Genomic DNA, 20,956 nt, shown 5'->3' with positions numbered 1-20,956 from the left:
TGACCAAAAACCTATTAATGGTTATGTTTGTTTTCTCTTAAGAGGTTTTCCTTTTTTTCACAAGCACATGCATCAAAGTGGGCTTTACAATATGATCATTAAAGGGACAGTACACCCAAAAATTAAGATTTCCTCACAATTTACTCACACTCAAGCAATTCTAACATTTAATGAGTTTCTTTTTTCTGTTCAAAATTTTCCCCCTAATATTATTCAGTATATCTTCCTTTGTGTTTAATAGAAGAAAGAAGCTCAAATGTGTTTAGAACAAGTGGAGCGTGAGTAAATGAGGACAGAATTTAAATTTTTTTGGAACTATTCCTTTAACAGTTGTCTGCACCGAGGGCAGAGTCCACGTAATCTTTGTCCAGTATTCACTCATTTATTTTTCTTTTACGGCTCCGTTCGTCTCTGTGAGTGTAACTGAGGTTTGGCCAAGGATGCCATGGACAGCAGCCATCAGCATTAGGCTCAGTAATGAAGAGAGCACTGAATCCACACAAATGTTGAACTCTACCCAAAAGCCTTTTTTACAGGCACAGAGCGAGCCGCCTGTGTGGGAATGACTGAACAGTGCAGTGTTTATAGAGATCTAAGGAGCTGACCTGAAAATGTGCTTTCTAAACTTTGATGCACAGTTCAACAGCTTTTAAGTTAGTTTCAAAATGAAAAGCTTCTCAGTGTTAGTGTTTCTTTGCTCTTTAGTGGGTCAGAAGGATTTTAGGAGGTGTAGTGTTGGTGTAATTATTGAATGTAACACATTTAAATAAAAAGAAACTCTCTGTTTTGTGTGTCTGACAGGAATTTTTGGATTCATCCAACACCACGGCACTTTGACGCCATTACCCAACAGAACCAGCAGGCTCCAGTGAAAGGGGAAAAGTGCAAAAGGAAGAATACGGATCTTAAAGGACATGCTCAGTATGGTGCTGTGGAGGGGAGAGCTGAAGCGTTCAACACTGGAATGACCTCCCACACACTCTCTATGGGGATTTCAGCATAGCCGCACTCTGCTGGATGGGAGGAGGTGTATTTCTGTGGCATCCGACCACTCTGCTCTGATTGGCCAGTGTTATTCAGCTGCCGCACTGACACTGGTCAGAATGCCAGCTAAAGGGAAGTACTCGCTAGACAAGCAGGAGTTGAAACAGGAAGCCCTGTACAGGAAATTTTCTGGCATTAGCCAATACCGCCAGTTCGTTCTGTTGCTGGGACTGAGCATCGTCACCTGTGCCACACTGCTAGTGCTCTTCTTCAGCTTGAAACTGGTAAGATGCCACATTCCTGCAGATGCATACTGTTGCACACACTCAGATGCCCACCTGCTCGAGTGCATGCTGTTAAACAGGCCACTTAAAATTAGCCAAGATGGTGCTAAATTATGCCTTATGTTATGCATTTATACTAGCACAATCTGATAGCACTCCGACTATATTAGGAAAGCAACTGAATAAAGTGCAACCTCAGGTTTCAATGCAGTGTATCACTGGTTGGTATTTCTGTACATATAGATATGACACATATTTCACTTAAATGTACAGTACCTTTCAACTTACATTCTGAGGTTCACTTTGTACCCACAGTGGAAGAAATCACAAGCTTGCCTGTGTTAAAGCAAGATTTGAAATTTATAATAAAATTAAAAATGTGAAAAGTGAGACATTGTTTTATATGATAATTAGAACATTGTGATTGACTAGACTTGAGGCACACTTAGGCTTGGGCGGAAATACGGTAACATGGTATACTGCGGGATCTAAAAATAGCAACGGTATCAGTTTCAATACTGTTATACTGTCATAAAAAACAATGCACTTAAATAGGAAACAAGTATTAAATGTTAAATATTATTTATTTAAAGCCTAAAAATGCGTTTGTGTGATTGTCATCACGGGGCAGTGAGGAGGAGAGAGAGAGAGAGGTGAGGTAAGATGGCAAGTCGCACATCAAGTGACCTGGTCTTGAAAAAGAACACAACCTCTGCAGTTTGGCAGTATTTCTGGTTTCGACCGAACGAGAAGGGAGACGTGGTAAATACGAACTAGAGGTCTGCATTCCCGCTGCTGTATTGCGGGAGCCGTGGGACCCGACCAGATTTCTTTCAGTGTGGGAAAAAATTTCAGAATAAAGCGCAGGAGCGGTCGGTAACTATGGTGTAATTTGAACGGGAGTGGGCGGTCTAACAATGTTGCTCCCGAGCAAGCCAGCACGCGCGCATCTGCATTTATGCTGTTTATGTGAGTGAATGAGAGAGAGTGTGATGCAGTGTGTTAGAGCTGCACGATTCTGGCTAGAATGAGAATCGCGATTTTTTTTTTTTTTGCTTAAAATAAAGATCACGATTTTCTCACAATGCTGTAGATGTAAAATAAAGCTTAATATGAGTAGGCTATTATTATTGTTTTTTCTCAAACGTATAGTAAAACAACAATAATAATATTATGTGTAGGTCTACTGGTTTGTATAAATAATTCTGTTCTACTTTTAATAATTCTGATGTTGAATTATGTTTGAGATGTAGGCCTATGTTTTCAATCTGTCATTGACAACATTATTAGACCATTTAATTCACTGGTAAAATCAACATTATATTGGCTAGAGTAGTTATACTGACACTGTAAACATTTATTTTCATGCGCAACTGTGTGTTCGCTATGAAAGAAAAAACATATCAAATGCTTGCCGTAATCATAACTCTAAAATGCCATATGATCATTTAAAGAGCCCATATTATACATGAAATAGGGTCATATTTAGGTTGTAAGGGTCTCCAACAACAGTCTAATCTGCATGCAAGGTCAAACAACACTTTGATGGTCTTATAATCTGCATTTATTTTTACCTAATTATCCCAGCGACTCCCATATGAATCGTTCAGCGATTCATTTGTTCCCAAACCCCTCCTCAGCGCGAAACTAATCTGCGCTGATTGGACCGATGACAGCCTGCTGCGATTGGTCGACATGGACAAGGCTTCAGCACGAGGCAGAGTGAAATGCCCAGCTGCTAATCTACAATATAAAAGTAGTCACAGTGCATACACGCTTCATAGTGGATTTTGGCTGCCAGTGGGTGAATGTAAACACAGACGATGGACTAGAAAATACTGACGACTAGCTATTTTATTGACCAAAAAGTCCAAGAACTGGCGAGGAGGTCACAGTCTTCTTGCTCTTTTCACACACACACACACACACACACACACACACAGGGCCTGCGCGTCCATAGAGGACCGGCTGAATAGAGAGGGCGCGGCGCTCAGTTATATCTGCGAATACCCATGCGTTACACACACGAGGAGACACATACACACACACACACACACACACACACACACACAGAGGGCTGGCGCGTCCATAGAGGAGCGGCTGAATAGAGAGGGCGCGGCGCGGCGCTCAGTTATATCCGCGAATACCCGTGCGTTACACACACGAGGAGACACAGACACACACACACACAGGGCCGGCGCGTCCATAGAGGAGCGGCGCTGTTATATCCGCGAATACCCGTGCGTTACACACACGAGGAGACAATAAAATTGAGCTGAAATATTTTGAAACTTGACCGTTGCATGTGTGTAAACAGCTGACGATCCGTAATCAAAGCGGCACGTGTCGCGTTTTCAACGTGGCTTTACACGCGATATGAGAATATAAAGAGTTAACCTGATACAGCACACGCAGTTACAAGTAACAAAACACAACTAAATACATCATTTGCAAGCTAGAGTAAACGAGGCAATAATTTTAATCGCACGTACTTACACTGGTGAAATGGGGGTAGAAACTGATCCATGATGCACTGATCCATGTTCTGACAGTCTATACTGATCCTTCCTTTAACAAACTGATGAAGTCTTCTTTGAAAGCATATAGTTTTCAGAAGCACTCAGAACTGCTCAAGGCTGGGCTATATTGCTGATGTTTCATCTTTGATTAGACTGTCCATAATATCCATCTGCACACACTACAGATTTGTGTTCGTTCATCAACTGAAAACAGCACAGATTACTGTAAATGTTGATTCTTAGGATTTAAGAATCAGTATATAATCAAGATGTACTCCTTAAAGAATGATTTCAGACATTTTGAGCAAAGTGGTGGTGTTGCAAAATATTTAATGAGTAAATGTTTGTTAAAAAGTGTTTTGTAACATTGGATGTATATAATGGCAGTATTTATTATAATAATAACACGTTTTGGAGACACAAAAGTCTTACCTTAAATCTTCAAAAAGGGGTAAAATAGGTGCTCTTTAAAAAAATGAAGACACTTTAAAGGCATAGAGAGTTTGACCCAAAATGAAAATGTACTCTCCATTTACTCACACTCAAATGGTTGCAGAACTATATGAGTTTATATTTTCTGGTTCACACAAAAGTAGTCACTGACAAAAAATACTATGGAAGCCAACGATTACAGGTTTCTAAACATTTTTCAAAAAATAATTTTTTGTTGCGCAAATAAATTTAGAACACGTGAAGAGTGCGTAAATATTGATCATTTTTGGATGAAGTATATATTCAGGTCTATTGTTTTCTTATTTATTTATTTTTATGATATTTAGTGTAGGGGTGGCGTGGTGACGCAGTGGGTAGCGCTGTCGCCTCACAGCAAGAAGGTTGCTGGTTTGAGCCTCGGCAGTGTCAGTTGGCATTTCTGTGTAGAATTTGCGTGATCTCCCCGTGTTCATGTGAGTTTCCGCCGGGTGCTCCAGTTTCCCCAAATAATCCAAAGGTGAATTGGGTAGGCTAAATTGTCCATTGTGTATGTGTGTGAATGGGAGTGTATGGGTGTATCCCAGTGATGGGTTGTTTCTGGAAGGGTATCCGCTGCGTGAAACATATGCTGGATAAGTTGGCAGTTCATTCCGCTGTGGCGACCCCAGATTAATAAGATGGAAAGAAAATTTATGAATGAATATTTTGTGTAAACCAGAAATGTACACTTCTAAAAATGCATAGATTAGTGTACAAGTACAGAAACTGGGATGTAACCGCCACAGTCAATATTCCCCATGCATTAATCTTCTTTCTGCAGCAGGTTTGTCCTTGCTGTTGTTCAGATGCTATCTGATGATTGAAGCAGGGTCTATTACATAATCCTGCGGTGTCTGAGGTGCTGATCCACTGTGATTGCATAATCTGAGGCCCGATGATTACAGTGCTGAAAAGCTGATGTGAACTGGCATTATGCATGACAGGAAACTGAACGTTTTTAATTGTAATAATTGGCACTTTTTGCCAAGTGCTTTTTGTTTTTCTTGGGGAAATATGCAGCACGTCATGAGATGGTCTTTCTCGCTCTTTCTATGGTATCTTTGGCACATTCTCACATAAACCTTCTCTGGAGTCAGCTGGATGTGAAGAGGGGCCGTGAACGCTTCTTCCGTACCACTGTTGTTCATCCCTTTAGCAGATAAGAACTATACCATCTGTGCGAACTTCTGAACCTACTCTCTCAACACCAACCATCCGTGGGAGGAACAGAATTACAACCAGTGTGGCTCTCTTTGCGTGGGCATTTTTGTGTGTGCGTGTGTTTGGTTTTACTATTTATTTGAACTTTCAATGCCCATAGGATGATGGGAGTGTGTGTAGGATTGTTTGTGGATGGAGTTACCTTTCTGCTCTGTTTGAAAGTGAAGTCGGTGAAGTATCTCAGTGGTAATTCAGAGTGGTTGGTTTAATTGGGTGAACATAAGTGGAGGACTCACTGTGGTGAGTGTGTATATTGGTGGGTGTGTGAGTGGCTAGGTCGACCCAACGCTGTGATTTGCCCACACAGGTAGTGACTTGTAGTCTGATAGTGTCGTTTTATAGTGCTGCTTTATTCTTTATTGATTCTAACTAGGGCTGCATGATATTGGAAAAATCTTATATTGTGTTATTTAATTTTTCTGCGATAAAATATTATGATAGGAATTAGGCATGGGACGTTAACCGTTTTCAAGGTATACCGCGGTTTGAAAAAGTCAAGGTTTTAAAACCATCAAAATTGTCTGTAAAACCCTTCCTAAGGGATGTGTAAGATTTTGAGCAGTTTTTAATTTTTTTGAACACCATTTTAGGGTCAAATACATTAGCCCCTTTAAGCTATATTTATTTTTGATGCTCTACAGAAGAAACCATTGTTATAAAATAACTTGCCTAATTACCCTAATCTGCCTAGTTAACCTAATTAACCTAGTTACGCCTTTAAATGTCACTTTAAGTTGTATAGAAGTGTCTTAAAAAATATCTAGTCAAATATTATTTACTGTCATCATGGGGGGGCTAATAATTCTCAGTTTAAGTTTAAAAAGTTAAACGAATACGAATAAATAAAACGAATGCAATCTGCACTTCCAAATGAAAGTACTAAAACAATCACGGGGTGGTTTTCCTCAAAGGGGTTCAAGAAGAAAATTTATTAATATGGCCTTTTAGATACAAACGCATATTATTTTAAGGTACCAGCTTTAGTACATTTTGTGTATGATAATAGACATGCACAATATGCGTCTATTTTTTATTAAGGAATAATAATTTATGCAGTCATGTACATGTTTTGACAGCTAATATGCCTGTGATTTGATGCTTCGCTAAAGTTGCAGACACTTTTACCAATATCAAAATGCTTTTTTGATGCAAAATTAATTTAAACAGCCAGTTAATCCTTACGCCGATTAATAGGCTACTATAATATATAATAAACTTGAATAGGCTACTATAATAAAGACAATCCACTCTAAATGTAAAACTTAATAAAATGCTAAATACTCTTGACACATGAAAGTGTAAAGCCTGCAGCCCACAACACATGTGTAAAGTTATTGCGTATCATATTTAACAAACCGTTTACTATGAATTTTATGTAATTTTGCTCACATTGATAATTGAATATTCATCAGATGATTAAGCTTATTAAGCTACATTAAGCTACTGTGCCATCAGCCAATCATTGCATTGCTGATTTTGATTTTGAGGATCGATAGATCTGTCCTTCACAACACACGCAGCGATCTCAGATCAGTTCATCCAGAGATTTTACAGTAATCTGATTGGGAACTTGTTTAAAAAACCAAATTAGTCAGAGATCAGTTATCAAGATTAAAAGATCCAGGAGCTGCCAAATCATCTTAGATCATTTAAGCAAGGTACGAAGAACGGACCCAAAATATCTAAAACTTCTTAGATCAAGTAAAAATATTGCTTTGTTTTCAACTTCCAAAGAAATAAGGCAAAATTAAGAGTTTTTCCTTAAAACAAGCAAAATTATCTGCCAGTGTGGTGAGTGAAATAATCTTGTTTTTGCTTTGAAATATTTGGACTAGACAAAAATTAACAAGAAGTACAATTTTTTATTTATTTTTTGCTTAAATCATATACATTTTGTATGAATACAGTAATTAAATACAATTTATAAGCTCCCGGTCAACTATAATCTAGACTCCACATTGTATATCTTGCGATGTGATTGTTCGCATGGGTTTCCTCCGGGTGCTCCGGTGTCCCCCACAAGTCCAAAGACATGCGCTATAGGTAAATTGGGTAAGCTATGTGTATGGATGTTTCCCAGTGATGGGTTGCAGCTGGAAGGGCATCCGCTACACAAAACATGTGCTGGATAAGTTGGCGGTCTGCTGTGGCGACCCCATATTAATAAAGAGACTAAGCCTAAAAGAAAATGAATGAATGAATGAATGAATGACTTATGTCTCAAGAGTAGTAGTTGGTTTACGTATTTAGGAATGTAGAATACGATCATCCAGAAATGCCTCTCGTGCAGTATGCTCGGGTATTCTGTCTGAATGGAGAAACATCAAATTCTCCAAAACTTGTTTGCCAAGTTTACGATTACATTACATATTTGGAATCACCAATAAGGTTAAACAACAACCGTCTCGTAAGTTTTGTTTCTAAACGTTTGAATGTGCATTTTTTCAGGTTGCCCAAGCTAATGCGCACTCGAAGGGAACGAAATCATGACACAAACCTCATTCTCTGGATAATGATCATCAGATTGTGCTGGTCTTCTGAAGTAATTCACAACTTGGCATTGATGTTGAATCTCCTCCAGAAATGACAGCGACAGCGTTTGAGTAATTGCTGTCATGTGACGTGCATTTGACAGGACAGACTGTACCTCACGTTCGTTTCATACAGATTAGAAAATAAAAAATATTTTTGTTTTCAAGTGTCATTGGTTCATCTAGGGCGACGCAGTGGCGCAGTAGGTAGTGCTGTCGCCTCACAGCAAGAAGGTCGCTGGTTCGAGCCTCGGCTCGGCATTTGTTTCTGGAGTTTGGAGTTGGAGTTTGCATGTTCTCCCTGCATGTTTGCATGTTTCCTCCGGATGCTCCGGTTTCCCCCACAGTCCAAAGACATGCTGTACTGGTGAACTGGGTTGGCTAAATTGTCTGTAGTGTATGTGTGTGAATACGTGTGTATGTGTTTCCCAGTGATGGGTTGCAGCTGGAAGGGCATCCGCTGCATAAAACAAATGCTGGATAAGTTGGTGGTTCATTCCACTGTGGCAACCCCAGATTAATAAAGGGACTAAGCTGAATAGAAAATGAATGAATGAATGAATGAATTGGTTCATCTAAAAGCACATATTTCAAGCTTTATGTAGATATATATCGGATGTCTGTTCTATAAGATTCCAGTGTGTTTGTTGACCACAAAACTGTTGTAAGAGCACACGTCTGATCCGAGTTCTCCCCCGGAGAATCATCAGTCTATATCGATCGATGATTGGCTCCTGTACTTGTAGGTGGGGCTTCATTTGCCATATTGACTTACACTTTTCCCTATTCAAAACTATACCAGTGACATGTCTTTTGTATTCTATTGTTTTTGACAATAATGAGAATTGGTATTTATTTAATAAAAAGTTGTACTATCTTTTAAATCTTAAAACTGTAAGCAGAAGTAAGCTAAAGCAGATTAATCCATGGTGTATTGTAGTGCAAAGAATTTGTATTGGTGTTTGTTCAGAGCAAATCTACCAAGTGAATGATTCAATGGTTTGAATTGGTTGTGTCTTGAATTAAGTGAATGTTTTTAAATGAGATTGTCTAGCCTATAAATGCTTGCTATTGTTGCCTAGCTGTTGCCTAGCAGCTGCCATTGATGAGTGGCATTGATGTTTACAGATCAAAACCTGTTCAAATATGTTCCCTATCAAGCTATTCAATATAAACTATCTTACGAATAAACTATTTAAAAACATATCTTGATGAGATGTCAACGTGAACTACTTAAAGTAAACGTATTTCTAACTTTCATATTGGTAGAAATGTGGGTAAACTAAAAGCTAATACATTAAAAGGAGAGATGAAAAATGTTGTGAATTTCATTAGTATCCTTTATTCTTTAGTAATTGAAGGACTCATTTGAAGGCCTCGTGTGCAGGAGGATTCAAATTGGGATAACATTAGGGACATAGTGACACATTTAGTCCACATTGGACCTAGCTGATTTCATTCATTCATTTTCTTTTTGGCTTAGTCCCTTTATTAATCTGGGGTCGCCACAGTGGAATAAACTGCCAACTTATCCAACACATGTTTTACACAGCGGATGCCCTTCCAGCTGCAACCCATCACTGGGAAACATCCACACACATTCATTCACACACATACAATACACTATGGACAATTTAGCCCACCCAATTCACCTGTACCACATATCTTTGGACTTGTGGGGTAAACCGGAGCACCCGGAGGAAACCCACGCGAATAAACTCCACACAGAAGTGCTATCTGACCCAGCCGAGGCTCGAATCTAGCTGATTTATATGTTTTAAAAAGATGTAAATATATGTCGGTCTTATAGTTGTAATGGTTTATTTACCCAGCTCTTCGTAAAAGTGTTGTACCTATTATTACTCACTGAAATGGTGTCTGCATTTAAAGTGCTGCTATCTCTGTGACAGATGGAATCGAGTGATCTCTGGAGCTTTTGAAGGATTTTTGGCTTCCTTGTCTTTTATGTTTGTGTTTTTCTACCATTAGGGGAGAAGAAAATGAACAGAGTAGGAAGCAAAAGTCCCTTAATGGCTCCATGACAGCTAATGTGCAAAACTAATGCTTCGGCATACACAAACATAGTTTAAAAGACACACAAGTTTTTCAAGAGCAAGCATTAACAAATTTATTTTTGAACAGATAATTTTTTTATCAAAGCTTACACCCACTACCATACACACACACACACACACACACACACATGCAGCATTTTCCAAACCCTCTGAATGAGGTATATGTGATGTGCATGCTTGCCCTTAACACTCTGCTCTGTCCATGTGTTTGTTTCAGAAGGCACAGAATCATGCTATATTTGTGGGAGTTGTGGGAGGAGCGTTGTGCTTGTTCCTGGCGATGTTTATATTAGTCTGCACAGAGACCCTCTCTCAGAGATGGAGAACTTTGCTCGGCCTCGGCGTGTGGGCCACACACCTCACAATGGGCTTCACCTTTATTTTCAGCACAAAAAATGATTTACAAATACAGCCATGGGACCAGGTAACACTAGCTTCAGACACTTTACATGGTTTGAAACATGGGCTATAATCAGTGACTAAAGTCTTATCAGTCTTAAATAAATGTTCAATTCTCATTCTCGTTCTCTCCAGGTGCCCTTCTTCCTCTTCATCATCATTACAGTCTACACCATGCTGCCGTTCCAGATGAGCTATGCTGTAATCCTGAGTATCATCTCCTCTCTATCTCACATCATTGTTCTTTCGGTGTACCTCACAGTGGCTGAATTCCCCAGACTACCCATCACCAATCAGGTAAAAGGAAATCCACCGTCCAATTGGCCGAAAAACAAAGCAGGTTTCCAGCTTTGGCAAACCTATATGTAAAGAAGCTGCAAAGGATGTAACACCTTGATGTTAAACGTTTGACCTTTTCTGTCCCTCTGTCCAGTTGCTGTCAAATACTGTGGTGTTTGTGTGTGGAATTATAGTTGGGGTTTTTCATAAGGTCCTGATGGAGAAAGCTCTCAAGCAGACATTTCAGGATACTCTTCGCTGCCTGGGCATTCGCATGAAACTGGAGATTGAGAAGAGACAGCAGGTGCTTATGCAACTTCACTTCTACACATCACACACACAGGCAATACAAACATACCGAATTGAAGGAACACATGCAAACAAAATGTACATATGCATGTTTCTATATGTATCACCTTACAATTGTAGTGTGCAGAGTAGGGCAGCTTTCTATTGTTATCTGTTATTTATTTAAGGGGTTGTTTTAGAGAAACCTTTTTATAGTATTGTGTTGGGTTACTTTTTTAAAATCCCCAACTTGAGACCACATTTTTTCAGCTGTAACTTCTCTTAGTGTGTGTTTTCATTTGCAGTTTGGTTCTGTTGGTTTTGTAGGACTCAAACCAAAGTAGAAAATTATAGACTCTGTCCTGACTGACTTAGAATTCATGTTATTATGTCTGAACCTGCTTTTATTTCGTGACAGAATTTGCAGCACGTTGAAAAGAATGCTGTGAGCTGGGCTCAATATGCTTTTTGTATGTGCATATATCTGTTTATCTGTTGGAAACCTTTGAAGAGCTTATGCATGTGTAAAGGAGTCATGCATTCATTGATGATGCACACATTTTTTGCTGTAAGATGTGTTTTCTACACCTTAACAGAACTGTAACTGTAACTGTGACTATGATGAGGAAAAATGCCATTGTGGGTTTTTTTGGGGTCACATGTTGGGACATCATGTCCTATTTTTGATTCATTTAGAAGTTTTTTAGTATATGTTGTGTTTATATTTCAGATCATTTGGTTGTGGATGGATGTGTATGACTGTTTTGATCACATCTCATGTCTTTTTCAGCCCCTTGCACATGAGCACTATGTTTTTAAGAAGTTAGGTCAGTTGAAGAAATCATGTGAAGTTGCACATCAATGCTCACCAATTTTAGACTCAGAGCCATAGATACAGAGAGAGTTGCGACAACGGAGGTCCAAAATGTTAGATCGTCACGTGATTCATGTAGACTCAGGTAGTTCCAGGAAGTACTTTGTGGTTAATTCAATTAATGTTAGACAATGTTAAAACATACGCAATCTTATTTTTAAGGCAGCACAGTGGATCAGTAGTTAGCACTGTCACCTCACAGCAAGAAGGTTGCTGGTTTGAGGCCCGGCTGGGCCAGTTGGCATTTCTGTGTGGAGTTTGCATTTTCTCCCAGTGTTTGCGTGGGTTTCCTCTGCAGCCCAAGGACATGCGCTATAAGTGAATTTGATGAACTAAATTGGCAGTAGTGTATAAGTGTGTGTTAATATGTGAGAGTATATGCGGCTAAAAGGGCATCCGCTGCGTAAAACATATGCCAGAATAGTTGGGGGTTCATTCTGCTGTGGTAACCTTTGGTAAAAAAGGAAAATGAATGAATGAATCTTGTTTTTAGAAACTTTTTGAGCAGTAAGTTAGCTGTAAGTACTGACTTCCGGGAGCAGGTTAGACGCTCCATGAGAAAGAAATGTTCTATTGTAGTCAATGGAGTTGACGCATCTCTCTCTCTCTCTCTCTCTCTCTCTCTCTCTCTCTCCTCTCTCTCTCTCTCTCTCTCTCTCTCTCTCTCTCTCTCTCTCTCTCTCTCTCCTCTCTCTCTCTCTCTCTTTCTCTCTCTCTCTCCCTCTCTCTCTCTCTCTCTCTCTCTCTCTCTCTTTCTGTTGCTCTTGTTTACAGTAGCAAATTGGCATGACAACTGTTTTATTGGGCAACAACATGGTGGAGGAGGCACTTTTTCAAGAATTAATGCATCTCACATCTTTACAACACGTTCTGTGTGAATGACTACATTCAGGCTAAAACCCAATGTTTTCACGTCAGTTCAATGCTTTGGCGTGAACGCTGAGGGGGCGATCACACCGAATGCACTTTTATGTTCCAAAAACACAAGGCGCACCTCACTGCCTTTTTTGTTGACAATGAAAAATAAGCACGGTGCCCTTTTTTGTCCCTAGGCAACGACTAAATCAGCTTGATATTGTGCGCAAGTGTTGCTGTTGATATTTGTATAATTTTAATATTTGATAATATTGTGATATTCAAGATTTGTGAAGTCATACAGCACCGGATAACTCAAAACAGCAACCACAAGTCTCTCTTCCACCTTCAAAAGTCTCCGTAGTTGTCTTGACAACACAAACGCTGTAGACACCTCAACGAAAACCCCGCCTCTCCTTTCATTTGGTTAAGGAATGAAAAAGACTCGACTGTCGTAATGCACTTTTTCTGCTCAGAGTTGACTTTTTTTCAACTTTTTTGAACACACAGAATGCAATAAAATGCAAGGAGCACAGAGCACATAAGCAGCATGCAAACGCTCGTGGCCGTTAGTAAATTCACGAGTTCACACTTGCAATCGTTTAAGAATAAAGCGTATTTGGCATGCTGTCCGGGGAGAGGGCTCTGAGCTCGGGGAGACACCCCAACTCGAGCTATTCCCCTTATCAGGAAACAGAGAGGAATTGGGATTCGAGCGAAGTATCTAGCCCAGCCCCAGAACGCTCCCCCCGGGATTGTAATGCTTAAGAGGTGAGGTGTCGGGGTGGTGGAGGGATGCTAAAGTCGTGAGATGCTGCAGGTAATAGATAATAGAATAATTGTCAATGACGTATTTGATACTGAAACTTCTGCGCGTGCTCCTCCCGAAATTTGTTTACAAAACATCACTTATTCAAAAAAGGTGCCTCTCAACACAAAAAACGCGTTCGGTGTGATCGGCCCCTTAGTGTGTATTTACAGCTGGATGTTTAGCTTTCAGTGTATGCACTGTAAAAAAAAATTGCTGCAATATTTACAGCATTACTGGTAATTTTGGTTACCAGTAATGCTGTAAAATTTAAAAGTGTAGTTTTACAGCATGAATTTAATTATTAATTTATAGCGCATTTGTACATTTTACAGTGTTACTGGCAATTTTTACAGTAATACTGGAAAATTTACAAGCGCACTGAAAATTAACAATTACAACTGTGTAATTGCTTATTTTACAATGCACTTGTAAATTTTACAGTATTACTGGCAACCAGCAACAGTGTGCCTCATTTGACAGTCTCTGTTAACATGTGCTGAAAAGAGTCTAGTCTTTCTCCAAACTCTGTGTTATCTGTCTCCAGATGTTATGGACAATTAATATGCATTTGCGGTAGCTTAAAGTAGACATGTGGTTATCTCTTTATCTCTTTAAAGGAGCAGTGTTTGTTTATTGTTGCTCATTTCACACATTATTTTCAATTGTGAAAGACGTTGAAAAAACTTGTTGACCAACTAAATGAATCAAGGCAATATCTTCTAGTTGTACATAGAAAAACTGTCTGCACGTACAGTATACATTATGAGCAGTATACATTATTACGATTAAATGAAAACATAAACACAGAATGTATATCCTAGTGTATGCTTAAAAAAGCTCAGCAGAGTCCTACAGCATGTGGTCAATTGAGTTGGCATATATTTTCTAAGCGACAGGACTGACAAGGTGCCCTTAGCTGAAGAATCACCCAGAACTCCCTAACAAAATGCCCTTCTTCTGTCCTAGCAACCACTGAAACACCTCAGCCACTGCTTAGCAACAACACGCTTTTAAAACTACAAATGTCTCTTTAAACATAATAATCAAAATAAACAAGACGTCCTTCAAACTTTGAATTAACTTTAGAGATTCAGATGCTTAAATAAATGTCACTTTAATTTGTTTTCTTTTAAACTTTGAAATTATCTTTGGCAATTTGCTTTTGACTCCATTGTTCATTCATCTTCAGATTTGACAGCTGAATATTCACTTGTCATTGAAAACGGAATCTTCCTAAATAGATTCACCATGTTTATAATTCAATTTGTTGTGTCCTTTTTCATTCAGAGGAGTTGTTGTTTCACTGTTTGTTATGATTGTTGTCGGGGAAGTGACATCATGTAAAGTGAACAGTGAAAAGCAAGTAGCAGTTTAATGGTGGGCTGTTAACCTCTCTGACAACAGTGCATGTTGAATATAGTCAGTCTCTGAAACAATGTCCTGATGTTGAACCCTAAAGACAAACATTCATACCCACAGGCTAACAGTGAAGACAGTGCTTTGGATACGATATAATGTGGCTTTCACAGTAAACTTCTCACCTTTAAATGTGTTTGTGCTTGTCTTGTAGGAAAACCTTTTACAGTCAGTCCTTCCTGTGTACATCTCCATGAAGATGAAGTTGGCCATTATGGAGCGCTGCAAGTGTAAAGATAAAGAAGAACAGCAGCGGATGGTCCGGGACAACAACTTCCACAGTCTTTATGTGAAGAGACATGAGAACGTCAGGTAACACACACACACACACACACACACACACACACACACACACTCATAGAAAGCCGCTTGCGTGTTGTTCTGTGTTTTCCAAGCTCTAATTTAGCCCTTCCTCATTAATCAATTGCTGATAGCGAATGAATGGTCAGTCTGTTAGCCCCGACTCTCAGAGTGCTCATCATGAGGACACTCATTTAATTAGTTTTATTTCCCATCAACCCCAAGAGTAGAGAGGGGGGTTGGGGTGCATCTATTAATATTCTTAGTCCCATGCCCACAATGCTCAGTTCTCAGGCAGCCGTTTATATTTAGAAAGGTGGCTTGTTTGCCTCCCTTTACAGCTGCTCCAGCAGTACGCAGATTCACTTACCTGTGCATGTGTGTGTGCGTGTGCGTGTGTGTGTGTGTGTGTGTGTGTGTGTGTGTGTGTGTGTGTGTGTGTGTGTGTGTATGAGAGAGAACAAACAACAAAAAGCTGTTCACCTGGCGAGACTGATGGAGTCTCTTTTTGAACTTGTTCATCAGGAGTGTGATGACATGGATTGTGTGTGTGTGTGTGTGTGTGTGTGTCTTTTAGCCAGCTTTGAGAACAGCTGTGTCTTTATGGTTAATTTTTATGAGCTGTGTTTAGTTTTTTTTTCTGCATTCCACTGATGTTTTACTCAGTAAAAAAAGACTCTTCCCATTTGTCCTGACTTGAGATTTGACCTGACCTAAACACTTTTTCTCTCTTTGTTTCAGTTACATAATAAACCGCAGAAACACATAACCATGTCCTTTGTTTGTCTTCTCTTTTGTTTCCTTTAGCATCCTTTATGCTGACATCGTGGGATTCACACGTCTGGCCAGTGACTGTTCTCCTAAGGAGCTTGTGCTCATGCTGAATGAGCTTTTTGGGAAATTTGACCAGATTGCAAAAGTATGTAGAATTATATATTATTAAGATTATGCTCTTATGTAAAGTCCAAAAGAAATTTATCCTTTTTGTAATTATTAATCCTTTTAGTAACTTTCTAAATGTTTTTGCTGTATTTTTTTATCAATTTAATCCATCTTTGCTAAAAAATAAGTATTCGTTTCTTGTTAACTGACCCCAGACAGTAGAATGGTCCTGTGTTTACAATACAGTTTTATTTAGTTTATTATTTCTGCTCACAAAAATCTATTGACTGACTTCTAAAGACTTTGTAATTATTTTGACTACTCTTATTATGTTTTAGTCATTTTATACAGATGATACCATCAATAAAATAATACAGATCATTAACGCACACTGCGTTAATATTTTATATTTTACACTTTAAAAATATATTGTTTAATAGATTTAAATTAGCAAATAAGATTAGATTGGATCCTTATTGCAATAATTAATGTTTCTGGTTTGTTATACACTCACTGGCCACTTTATTAGGTGCACCTTACTAGTACCTGGTTGGACCCCCTTCTGCACATCCATGATGTGAATCGTCCGTTCCACCACATCCCAAAGGTGCTCTATTGGATTGAGTTCTGGTGACTGTGGAGGCCATTTGAGTACAGTGAACTCATTGTCATGTTCAAGAAACCAGTCTGAGATTATTCGCACTTTATGACATGACACATTATTCTGCTGGAGGAATCCATCAGAAGACGGGTACACTGTGGTTATAAAGGGGGTCAGAACAATACTCGGGTGGGCTGTGGCATTGACACGATGCTCAATTGGTACTAACGGGCCAATACTGTGCCAAGAAAATATCCCCCACACAAGGCAGGATGGATCCATACTTTCATGTTGTTGATGCCAAATTCTGACTCTACCATCCAAATGTCACAGCAGAAATCGAGACTTATCAGACCAGGCAACGTTTTTGCAATCTTCTATTGTCCAATTTTGGTGAGCTTGTGTGAATTGTAGCACCCGGTGTGGTCTTCTGCTGCTGTAGCTTATCTGCCATAAGGTTCGACATGTTGTTCATTTAGAGATGCTCTTCTGCATACCTCGGTTGTAACGAGTGGTTATTTGAGTTACTGTTGCTTTTCTATCAGCTGGAACCAGTGTGGCCCTTCTCTGAAGCAGTTTCTGAAATACTCAGACCAGCCCTGTCTGGCACCAACAAACTTGCTACAATGACTTGCTAAGTCATTTAAATCACTTTTCTTTCCCATTCTGATGCTCGGTTTGAACTGCAACAGATCGTCTTGACCATGTCTACATGCCCAAATGCACTGAGTTACTGCCATGTGATTGGCTGATTAGAAATCTGTGTTAACGAGCAGTTGGACAGAAAAATATTAAATATAATAATAATAAAGTGGCCGGTGAGTGTATATTTGGCTACATTTCTTTTAAGCCTAATTGATGCAATGTGTAGCATTTTTCTTTAATTTCTCAAATAACCATGCCAGAAGACGCTGACAATGCTTAAAATGTATCTGGCGCAAACTGAGGAAGAAGGTTTCTAAATTAACCCGTATTAAATGTCTTTGCTCTGGAGTAAACTTTACAGAGCACTTCTTCTCACTGTCAGATAGTGGCGGTTCTCTGTTTTTCAAGATAAACTCTGACAAAAACTAAGATGAAACTTTGTCACATTGCATAAGGTTGTTGAAATAATGCCACAGCGAATTCACACAAGAAGGTTGAGCAAATTATTTCTTTTTTAGCCAGGCAGCGTAATATAATTTAATTTATTATAATTTAATCTGATTATCAGTCGAGTTAGTTCTTAAACAAAAACATCATTGATGAGCTGGTAAATTAGATGCTTGTGCTTTGAATTTTACGTATTAGTTGTTCATGAAGATTTGTAGATTGTGCTTTTGTTTGTGTCTCCTGTAGGAGAATGAGTGTATGCGGATAAAGATTCTTGGTGACTGTTATTACTGTGTGTCTGGCCTCCCTGTTTCCTTGCCAAACCATGCTAAAAACTGTGTTAAAATGGGCCTGGACATGTGTGAAGCCATTAAGTAAGTCTGTATAATTTTAAATAGAATAAACATTCACTATATCATTAGCACAGCTTCTCTTCTTATGTTTTTTTTATTTGTCACTGGCCAAGATATCTTGCAGATGACATGTTGATTATTTTTCTAATCATCACTTGCAGGCAGGTGCGTGAGGCCACAGGTGTGGATATAAACATGAGAGTGGGTGTGCACTCTGGAAACGTCCTCTGTGGTGTGATTGGCTTACGGAAATGGCAGTTTGATGTGTGGTCACATGACGTCACCTTGGCCAATCATATGGAGTCAGGTGGATTACCAGGGTATGAACAATAAAATACTTTTATAATGACAAGTCTTTTGTTGCATATAGATTACTGTTTGGCTCATTATGTTGTTTGTTTAGTGCTACTTGTTGCATATTTTAATTTTTTATATATTTTTTCTCCATTAGACGTGTTCACATTACAGAGGCGACCCTGAAGCACTTGAACAAGGCATATGAGGTGGAGGAAGGCAACGGTCACCTGAGAGACACCTACCTTAAAGAGTTAAACATTAAGACGTTCCTGGTCATAGACCCACGGGTAGGAACTTTAACTCGAATATCAGCAGTGTGTTCCTGACACACATACAGTTGAAGTCGGAATTATTAGCCCTACTGTTTTCAAATATCTTCCAAATTATGTTTAACAGAGCAAGGAATGTGACACAGTATTTGGTATACAATTTTATCTTCTGGATTAAGTCTTATTTGTTTTATTTTGGCTAGAATAAAAGCAGTTTTTATTTATTTGTTTTGATTGTCTACAGACCAAACCCCTGTTATACAATGACTTCAGCCTTTATATTTAGGCTGAAAATAGCCAGTAAAGTATTATGTACTGTCATTGTGGCAAAATAAAAATAAATCAGTTATTAGAAAATAATAATTAAAACTATTATGTTTAAAAATGTGTTGAAAAAAATCTTCTCTCCATTAAACAGAAATTTAGGTGGGCTAATAATTCTGACTTCAACTGTATATGTTACTGTAGATTAATTTGATTGTGTTGTTTATGCTTGTGTCTTTAGTCGAAAGACTCCTCGCTCATGGCTCCCAGTATCACGAAGCCTCGTGTGAGTGACGGTTTGAAGATGCGAGCATCTGTGCGCATGACTCGTTTCCTGGAGTCATGGGGGGCAGTCAAACCGTTCGCTCATCTGCAGAGTCGAGAGGAATTCAGCACCGATGCAATGGTCAACGGAAAAAGTCATTGCAAGGTCAGTGATACACCGGTTAAAGGAACAGATTAATCCAAATATGAGAACTGATCTTATGACCGATAAATGAAACAGCCAATCAAATCACTGTGCAGGTAAGCCTTGTGATTATCCTCCATTTAGTCAGTTTTACTTTCTGTCATGTACAGCTGTTTTTTTTTTTGTCAAACTCCCAACATTGTGAAGTCAATGAAGTTTTGTTCACTCCATTTTCAAATATAAAGTTCACATGAAGAGCTCTGAATTGTGCATTTTTTATTAGAATTTTTTTTTTTATTCAGTGGACATATAGTAGCTCGTCACCTTTTAAAAACCAGCCAATACTGTTTTGTTTTTATCACAGCTCTGCCAATTAGAGTTTTTGAGCTCAAGTGCATCAAATGATAAGCAAATGAGAAGCTTCAGATGTCAGATACTACAGAATCAGATACTAGAGAGCATTTGATTGGTCAGATTTGATGAGAAACTCATGTATGAAGTGATTTAAAAAAAAGTGCTGAACCATTAAGGCGGAAGCGACAAACTGCAAGCTTAGATGTTTTCAGATGTTTATATTTTCTACGAGCAAATTTTGCCACTGTTTTTGATCACACTAGATTATAGATATCCTGAAGACTAACAGTCATTCATTCATTTTTCTTCAGCTTAGTCTCTATTTCAAAAGTAGCCACAGCAGGATGAACCTATTCCAGCATATGTTTTCAGAATCAGAATCAGTTTTATTGCCAAGTGTGCTTCACACACACAAGGTTTTGGCTACAGAAGCTTCCAGTGTACATAAAGTGACAAGTGACAACACAAAATAAATCTGAAAAAATAAAATAATAATAATAAAAAAATGATGAACATTAAACAGATGCGGTTAGTGAAGAAACCTGGATGTTGAGTTGTATGTACAGGTTGTTATAAATATACAGGTTATAAGGTGCTGTGTACAAGTGCGAATGTAGCGGATGCAGCGGAAGCACTTCCATCTGCAATCCAGTATTGGGAAACACCCATACACACATTCTCACACACACGCACGCACGCACGCACGCACACACATACACTGTGGCCAATTTAGTTTTTTCAATTCACCTATACCACATGTCTTTGGACTGTGGGGGAAACCGAAGCACCTGGAGGAAACCTACGCCAACACGGGGAGAACATACAAACTCCACACAGAAATGCCAACTGACCCAGCTGGGACTTGAACCAATGATTGTCTGGCTGTGAGGCGACAGTGCTAACCACTGAGCCACTGTACTGCCAAAGATTAACATAGTTAATACTAATATACAAAAATTATTTTTTTTATAATTAATTTTTTATGTATTTATTTTATTTTTTTTTTATTAACCTTTAAACCATAATAAACGTGCAAGAAAACAAGTGCTGGATTAGATTCTGTGGTAGACTACATGAACAACTGTACATTTTTTTTAATGATTGTGCAAAAACAAACTTTTGTTCATA

General features: G+C 38.8%; 1 protein-coding gene across 7 annotated transcripts in view; it reads left to right on the top strand.

Annotated features, from left to right (window-relative positions):
* adcy7 (adenylate cyclase 7) overlaps positions 1-20,956 on the top strand; it is an 82,496-nt gene that overhangs the window by 39,281 nt on the left and 22,259 nt on the right. For all 7 annotated transcript variants that reach the window (XM_056461802.1, XM_056461803.1, XM_056461801.1 and 4 more), the window contains exons 2-11: positions 802-1,268; positions 10,303-10,509; positions 10,620-10,781; positions 10,918-11,067; positions 15,162-15,319; positions 16,115-16,226; positions 18,129-18,256; positions 18,397-18,555; positions 18,687-18,819; positions 19,307-19,495. In XM_056461802.1, coding sequence (XP_056317777.1) covers positions 1,104-1,268; positions 10,303-10,509; positions 10,620-10,781; positions 10,918-11,067; positions 15,162-15,319; positions 16,115-16,226; positions 18,129-18,256; positions 18,397-18,555; positions 18,687-18,819; positions 19,307-19,495 — 1,563 coding nt within the window. In that variant the 5' untranslated portion in view covers positions 802-1,103. The remainder of the gene's footprint in view (positions 1-801; positions 1,269-10,302; positions 10,510-10,619; positions 10,782-10,917; positions 11,068-15,161; positions 15,320-16,114; positions 16,227-18,128; positions 18,257-18,396; positions 18,556-18,686; positions 18,820-19,306; positions 19,496-20,956) is intronic.

Source organism: Danio aesculapii, chromosome 7 (assembly GCF_903798145.1).
Source record: "Danio aesculapii chromosome 7, fDanAes4.1, whole genome shotgun sequence".
Taxonomy (NCBI): Eukaryota; Metazoa; Chordata; class Actinopteri; order Cypriniformes; family Danionidae; genus Danio; species Danio aesculapii.
The sequence above is the reverse complement of the archived record's forward strand: the minus strand, read 5'-3'. Positions and strand labels throughout refer to the sequence as shown.